This window comes from Mesitornis unicolor, unplaced genomic scaffold, assembly GCF_000695765.1.
Source record: "Mesitornis unicolor isolate BGI_N332 unplaced genomic scaffold, ASM69576v1 scaffold27626, whole genome shotgun sequence".
Taxonomy (NCBI): Eukaryota; Metazoa; Chordata; class Aves; order Mesitornithiformes; family Mesitornithidae; genus Mesitornis; species Mesitornis unicolor.
In genome coordinates, this window is record NW_010189427.1 from 5,402 (window position 1) to 13,850 (window position 8,449).

At 39.6% G+C, this 8,449-nt stretch overlaps 1 protein-coding gene across 1 annotated transcript in view; it reads left to right on the forward strand.

The window, feature by feature from the left end:
* GPD1L (glycerol-3-phosphate dehydrogenase 1-like) overlaps window positions 1-8,449 on the forward strand; it is a 23,423-nt gene that overhangs the window by 363 nt on the left and 14,611 nt on the right. Inside the window, exons 2-3 of the mRNA XM_010186073.1 lie at window positions 5,068-5,245; window positions 6,628-6,768. Coding sequence (XP_010184375.1) covers window positions 5,068-5,245; window positions 6,628-6,768 — 319 coding nt within the window. The remainder of the gene's footprint in view (window positions 1-5,067; window positions 5,246-6,627; window positions 6,769-8,449) is intronic.

The window sequence follows — 8,449 nt, forward strand, 5'->3', positions numbered from 1 at the left end:
CTTGTGGGTGGCTTCTGCCATTCGGGGGGACTTCTCCAGCCCCCGGTTTCCCTCGGAGGCAGAAGCACTGCCGTGAAGTAAACAGAGCGGCAGAATCGAGCACCCTGTTTTGGCGTGCTTCTAGGCACCCATCTGTTCTGTGAAGAAATTATGTTAGGATATTTTTAACCTGGTATTTGTTGTGTGGTTTGTCCGATGCCAGGTGATGTAAGCATTAAAGATACTGAACATTTTATTTATTTATTTATTTATTTACTTCCAGCATGTCGTTGCTAACCAAGCACTTGCCTGTAGGGCTTCTGTAACAAGTCCGCTTCTCTCCAAAAGTGGTGTTCGGGGTTTCCTATATTAGCTGTTTTCCAAGGTAGTTCAAAGAAGAGTTGCAAAACGCTAAGTTGTTTGAAATACCTTTTCTTTTTCAAATTTATTTTGCTAAGGCACACTGAAGGCTTGAGACAAGGTTTTATTGCTGCATCTATCACTACCTTATAATTAGACTTAAACAAACTTACTGTTGTGTTCACTGAAAGCAATAGACTTAGGAATTATTTCTTTAAGAGGAGGATCATGTTAATAATCCTTTGTCTCGCTTCTTCAATTACTCTCCCATTCTTCATCACTGTTTTTACCCTGGATCCCTATTTACACCAAAGAAGTAAGTTAAGTACAACGTGTTAAATAAATGTACCTTCACACACTTCAATTACTAGTGCTAAGCACACATTATTTATTGTAACATTGTGGTTTTCAAGACTAAACCTAAATTCAGAGGAGTTTGGTGTATGTAGAGCAAAGTACCGCAGTTTATTAAACAAAACTGAACGGTCTTTTGTCAAGGTGATCTGAGACCTGTTGCTTGGCCCCTGCCCCCTCCACGCAATTGGCTTTTGGTGCCGTTTTGCATAGTTAAAAATACCAGCAACTGCCAAGTTGTGTTTTTTTCTTTGCGATGGCTTGTTGAGGGAGTGGCTGGCATTACAGTGCAGCATCTCTTGCTTTCCTCGCACTAGCTTGTAAAATGAGTGGAGAGAGTATGTCAGAAGGAAATTATGCAGTTAGACCCATCTGTCTTTGAGGGGTATTGTTGCCATTCTTCCATACTTGAAATCTAGCCAAAAAGTTTTACAGGAAGTTTGGCTGCGTTTATATTTGATTCACTGTGAAACACACTTGCAGCACCAAAAGATTTTGTAGATATTACCTACTAATAATAGTCCCGTGCATATATATTTTCAACTCATTGTATCGGTTTAGGCAGGAGCTTTTCTTGTTATTAGTGGGTGGATATTTCTGTGGCAAAATGCCCGTATTTGCAATGCTGAGAGAAGGAGATAATGCTATTACTGGACATCAGCTTTTTTCTTTCTTTTGGAGGATAAATGCATTAAAATACCTGATAGCTTGTTTCATATGTGATAGTGTGGCAGAGTTGTTTGTGGCAGGAAAGCAGAAACCAAAATACTAAAACATTTTAAGTCACAAATTATTTGATGTGCAACAGCTTTTGTATCTTCCCCCTCCCTACCAAATGTTTCTGAAACAATAATTTTTTGAGAGATAGGTGATTTCTTCCTCCAAGTCCAAGGGGTGACAGACACCAAACCCTGACTGCAAAGAGCACTGTGATTCAATAATATATGCAGCCTAACTAAATAGGACTTAATTTGAATTGTGTACCTGTATGCACATGGGTGCCTTTTTGAACTGGGGCCTGTGGTGGAAAGTGGAAGCATTAAATGCTCAAAAGCAGGTAAACAGAAAAAAATTGAAGCCCATATGCACTTTACTGATATTTGGGGTTATATATTTTTGAAGCCTGGATTAAGAGTGTGTGTGACTGGTGTTGCCTAAATTGTAAGCATATAAGTAGTTGAACTGAGTGGGGTTTGGCATCTTTAGCAATTTGGAGACTGTGGGGTTCTGTGTGAGATGATTCTGTCCCACAAGTGCCAACATCTGGATGGATGTCTTTGCTTTCTCACAGCCCTTTAACTTGTATCTGGGATGAAAAAAAAAACCCACTAAAGGACCTTGGCACAACAGTGACCTTTTAGAAGGGCTGAACCAGTCACCTAGGATGATAAACTGCTTCCAGTCAGACTCGTTTGGCCGGTTTGCTAGAGGGAAGGTCACCTTAACAATGAAGTTGACTTGGCAAGGGTCACTTGACACCTGATGGAAGATCATGGGACATGGGACAGATGGCTCACAGGGCACTGAAAAGCAGGAGCTGTGCTTTTTGCTGGCCTTGCCCATTTAGGTTTGCTCAGCTGGTGGATAAGTGATTGTATTAGGATCTTTAAGGTAAGGGATAAAATAAATTTTCTTAAATGTGAAGAGAGTACGCCTTGGGATTATGCCTTGGAGCTTCAGAATTCAAGGACAGTGCCCAAATTAAGTTAAAACACTGCAAACACTGCCTTGGACATGTACTATATAGCCCATCCTTCTGATAACACTTCCAGGGCAGGTTAACAAGGTGTGCACAGCCAGAATTTATCGCTGTCTGTTTGGCTAGAACCAGTTTTTAACTAATCTGATTGCCCAATTCGAACAGAACCTGTAGAGTTTGAGAAAAGATGGGACATCACCAGAACAGAGAAGTTCATATGGCTAGGAACTTGCTGTAAAAAAAAGGGACTTAAAACCTGTGGCTTAACTGAGGTGTTTTTATAGCAACAAGTGGTAGAGCTAGAGTTAAGGATATTATTTGCACTTGCATATTGTGACTTCCACTGAGGCTGATACCAGTGCAAATTCAGGAGTTTTTAGGTTCTGTGCTTAAAGGTGATGAGGGGAAAGCAGACCAACTGTGATACAGTGTATCTGTGAAGGGCAGGAGACAAACTGGGTGGTCTTGCATCAGGTACTGTTCTTCAGAAGTGTTAAATAAGTGTATGTGATTGTATTTGGGCGTACCTTTCATACTCGTTTCAAGGAAGAGAGCTGCTGTTTGGCATGCAGCTGCCTTGTATTACTTGAATAGCATTAACCACCCCTCAGAGCATGTCAGGGTTAAGGTTTGTGAAGGAATCTTTCACTGTGGCTTTTCTTGAGCCGCTGCAGGCACCAAGTCTTGCAACCTAGCTCGCACCAGAACTGTTATTGCTAGGAATAAATTGGCAAGAATTCCCATTCCTGTGCCTTATGATGTGTCAGGAGTACACAAGCCAAACCAGACATCCCAGTGAATTATTTCAGAGTATGCTCTGAGGAGTATTAGGGCACCGCAGAGAACATAGGCTTGTTTGTTGGATTAACAGGTGTGGGCAGCCGGCATTTCACCTTGCATAGAGCAATCTTAGACTCGTGTCAGTTGTTGGGGTTGCTTAATTCAGTCCCACAACAGTTGTTGCAACATAACAGGAAATGAGGAACCAGAGGAGTCCATCAGGACAATTTTCTTGAATTCAGGAACTAAGATGAGGCAATTCTTCACTTTTTAAATACTACATTCAAAGGCTGAAAAAAAAGACAGCTAAGGCAAGTAAGTGTTAAATAGTAATGGAATTAGTGTCTCGCTCAAGTAGCACACGCTGGCAAATTGTTTGAAAATCCCAGCCAGACAGTAGCTGAATTGGTTATTTCTGTCTTTCTCTATCAACACTAAGCACACAGAATGTGCAGTTCAAAACTGAAGACCGGGATTTGCCAGGGTCCAGACTTTGTATATAAATCTGCAGTAGTAAATGTGCTTTTTGTTCAAGGAACTGAAAGCACTTTCTGAGGAACACATATCTGTATTGTGTTGAATGTGATTCGTACTGTTTGTGTGGATCTGAAATTTGGGGGTTGAGCTGGTAAGTAGTCTGCCATTGCGGTGGAAACCACTCTGTGTGTGCAGATTCAGAATATCTGTTGGGTAAGAGGTGGCTGACAGCTGTGCCTTCTGTATCATCTCCAGAGAATTTGCAGTGTGTGAGTTGCTATTGGAGAAATAAACTCCAGTGTTTTAAGACATACAGTTTTATGGTTTAACTGAAGAAGTTCTACTTAGGATACTATAATTTTTTCTGCCACAAAAAAATGTGACTTTAGGCCTGTGATAGCCCACATCTTTAATATAGCACAATGAGTTGTGCCTTATTGCGAGCTCTTGGAGCAGAATGAATCTGTCGTTTAGTTGCCTGCTATGAGTTTATTATAAGCAATGCCCCTAATAAATGTAGGGGAGTGTGTGAGTATAACTGGATTTAGAAAGTGTTCTTACCTCCTAATAAAGTGCATTTTCCACACAGACACACATAAGCCTCAGATTGGTGACTGTATTTTTTCCCTTCTATTTATTTTTTGCCTGCTTAGTAGGTTATCAGTAATTATTAAGCCACCTTCTTGTCCCAGGAAGGGAAGGTAGGTTAACAGGTTTTATCAAATTGCATCTTTTCCTTCCAGGTAGCATTCAAGCTAGGAATGGAAGGGAAGGTTGCATTTGTTCCTTTTGTATGTAGCTTCAGCAATTCTGATTAATTCTGTTGTTGCTTAGAGATACGAGCAGTAAAATTGATCACTGTCCCACAGGTTTCACTGTGTGCTGTTCTCGGACAGAAAATGAGGCTAACAGCAATGGAATTGTCTGCCTGCAAATTCAGAGGATGCCATTGCAGCAGTTGAATTACGTGTGGTTGGCAGCATAACCATAATGCTCTCAACTTATGCAAGATATAAATGCTTCTTGGCTTTAAACGTGTATCGCTGTTGTACAGCAATTGATGGGTCAGTCATCTTAGCAAACAAAGCTTCCTGTTTCTTAAAGGTGAAAACGGTCCATTTAAAAAAAATTGAGTATGTCACTTTTACCACTGCTTTGAAGATAAAATCCACTGGATTTGTGGAAACGCAGTAACTCACAGGATAGCCAATAAGGAGACAAGATAAGTAAGGACATTTGAGAGAAAGCAGCAGCTGTGAATGACTGGTGTATTCTTCCACTTGTTTTACTAGATCAAAAATGCTATATAGTAACTGCTCTAATAACCTGTGAATTTCTGTTTATTTTAATTATGATCTCTTTCTTCTATAGCAAAATCATATTTTTTTCTAGAATATTTTTTGTTTTCTTTCCTGCAGGGGTTCTGCGGTTGCCAAAATAGTAGGCAATAATGTAAAAAAATTGCAAAAGTTTGCTTCCACAGTGAAGATGTGGGTCTTTGAGGAGAATATTAATGGGAGAAAACTGACGGATATCATAAATAATGAGCATGAAAATGTAAAATATCTCCCCGGATACAAGCTGCCAGATAATGTGGTAAGGCTCAGAAGCTAAATTCTAGTTACGGAGCAGAGGGAATATTGCTAATGATGTGAATGGAGGTAGAAATTTGTTTTGTTAACACCTTTAGGGTTTATAATATTTCAGACTATGCTATTTTACTGATGAGATCAGAGATTTGAACAAGTGAAATAATGTAATTATGCACGTAGATAAATCTAACACGTATACTTTTTTTTTCCTGTTGGTTTTTTTTTTCTTTTTCCAATCTCACTGTTGTCTTTATTTTACTTCAGCTTCTGTATAGAGAAGCAGATGTGAAAACAAGGGCAAGATTAAGAGCTCTGACCATACCCACATAAAAAAAATAAATATTGGCCTCAGCTGTGGAAGGGAGCTGGCTGGTCAGTGGGAATTGAAGGGATTTCTAGTACCCTGAAACCGTTAGAAAGTATTACAGGATGAGAACTAGAGTATTTCTTAAGCAAACTGCAAGCTGTTTGCAGTTTATCTGGTTCTCAGTTGCGTTTCAACTATGTGCAGTCGGATCAGGATGTTAAATGTAGCATTGCCGGGGCACAACAGTGCGACTCCACATCTGCTCTGTGTTGCTGTAATGTGATGGCTGGTGGGCAGGTGGTGACCCTAGTCCCAAACACATCACAGGAAGAGACTGCAGCACTAGAGATTTTGGGCAGGAAGAACATGAATTACCATGCATTGTGGTTTTCTCTTTAACTGAAACACTGAAATAACTCTGAAATCCCATTTCCCTAGCCTCCAAGTGTTATGTTTCTGCTGTCCGCTTCCTGCTCATTCAAGTTTGTTCTCTTACCAATAGGTCGAGCTTATTTGCCACATTTTAAACCTGAGTGTTATTTTAAGATGGTCATCAAGTGTTAGGAAAAGTGGAGTCTGGCAAGTGACTTCAAGTAGGTCACCTTCTTAAAGAGTAAACAAAATATGTGTACAGAGAAAGAGAATATAAACTAGTAGGTGTAAGAGGCCTGGAGGAGAAATTTGAGAGTGTAAGGAACTAAGTAAAGAAACTACTTTTATGCATGTAATAATTTGTCAAAAATTAAGATTATTTTGTCAAAGAGAAGGCAGCTCCTTATTTTGTATTTTCCTGCTCAAAGTATTTGTTTGAATGTGACAGAACATTTTGAATTTTTGTTGCACTAACCATGTTGGTGGCTGTGAAAATGCCCCTTTCAAGACATAAAATAGCTTGTTTGAAAGCTTGAATTCTTTTGCTTTTCTGTGAAGTTTATGTTACTGATTATTTTCAATGATAAAGCGCAGTAGTTTGTAGTATTCACTATAAGACCAAAACGTGGTTTTAATTACCAGGTAATACTTGTGTGTAGTGTTAATTTTAAGGAGTTATGTGATCTTTCTCTCCCATAATTACACAGGTTGCTATCCCAAACCTTAATGAAGCCGTACAGGATGCAGACTTGCTGGTTTTTGTCATTCCTCATCAGTTCATTCATAAAGTCTGCGACGAAATCACAGGACGAGTACCCAAGAAAGCGCTCGGTATAACTCTCATAAAGGTATAATGAATACTATTCACTAATAACTGAGAATGTGTCATGGAATCTTCTAAAACAAGATGTCTTGCTTTTTTGATATGAAAAGTCTGTTTGCGTTATTCACTTGAGTGTTCCATTAAACTTTTCTAGATGTAAGATTGGACTTTGTATCAGTCATTAGTGGATTGTTATGTGGTGGTTTATTTTAGGCTAGCACTTCCAGGAAGGGAAAAATGAGGCTGTTCACAAGACACTTAAAAAGAAAGAGCGAATATGTTTTGCACCACCAAGCTTTCCAGTCTTTTAGTTGTTGTTTCCAAACGCATCATTAGATGAAGAACAGAGCACAGGCATAATGCTTGGATTGTTAACGCACATCCCACACACTGAGTTGATAATTTGAAGGACTGCTGAGAGAATTTCATGTGACTGACAGCATAGTGCTCTTGTTCATGTCAAGTATTATCTTGCAACAACAGAGTGTTCAGCACGGCCCAAAAAGACAGTTGGAGCATAGGAAATGGGGGGGGGGGGGGGGGGCGGGGGGGGGGCGGGGGGCAGAGGTGCAGGAAGTGTTTACTGGAGTGTTTGTAGTTTTGGTGGCAGGAGAATTTTGAAATGTGGATGGGCTTCTGTTTTGTTGGGTTGGTTTTTTGGGTTTTATTTTTCCTGTGTGTTTAGCTGCAAAGCATAAGCTATTCCCAGAAGGTTTGGAGGATTCTGGTTTGTTGTTGCTTTGTTCTTAGTTGAGAGTAGGCCATTTTGTCAGCACTTACTCCCTTGTTTACTGGAAAATGGTGCATTTATGGATCTGTGCTTAAAAGGAACAAAACTCCCCTATTAGTACTTCCTGCAAGCTTGTCTCTTTAGTTTGTCTGACTAAGCCCATCAGATCTCTGTTGTTTTGTCAGTGCTGACCTGATATATTGCTGACATGTAGGAAAAAGTAATGCTTCCCAAATGCACTTCCTGCGTTTTGTAGAAAAGCTTTTCATACTTTAGAAGGATAAAGTAAGGCAGTGTTAAAAGAGCTGAATGCAAAGCATCAAAACTACACAACTGTCCTAAGTGCCCTTAAGTTTATTGCTTTGAAGTCTGTTTATGCATCTTTCTTCTGTAAGCTCAACTTTATTCTCCTTTAATTTGCTAAACATGATTAATGTTCTCATGCCCTTAGTGATAGGAATGACTGTAATGAAATCAGTGGAGTAAATGAGGATTTATGTCACACATCTGGAGTTGGAACCTGGGTCTATATTCCATTGGGATTACTGCTCTAGGTATTGATTACCGCTGCTTTAATGGAGTGTTGATTAATGGCTATGTTTAAAAAAGAAAAGAAAAAAGAAAAAAAGGAGGGGTACTTCTCTTAAAAAGAAATAAAATCCAAACCCCAAACAGACAAAAAAACCCCAACGAAACAAAAAACCTGTGCTTACCATAGTGTAAGTAAATAGTGACACCTGCCATGCAAAGCAGAGTTGATTACTGGGCAGCTTCCCGCTGTCACTTTTGACACTGCATCAGTAGGCAGGCTTTCAAAAGAAATGGTATGAGGCCCCTTTTATTTTCTGTTTTTGCAGGAGAATGCAAAGTACTTGTTGGCTTTTATGAAAAGGAATAACTGTGTGTCATTTAAAGTATCATTTAAGAAGAAAGGGCAGAGATTTAACACAACAGTGAAACTAAGTAGTAAAGGCAG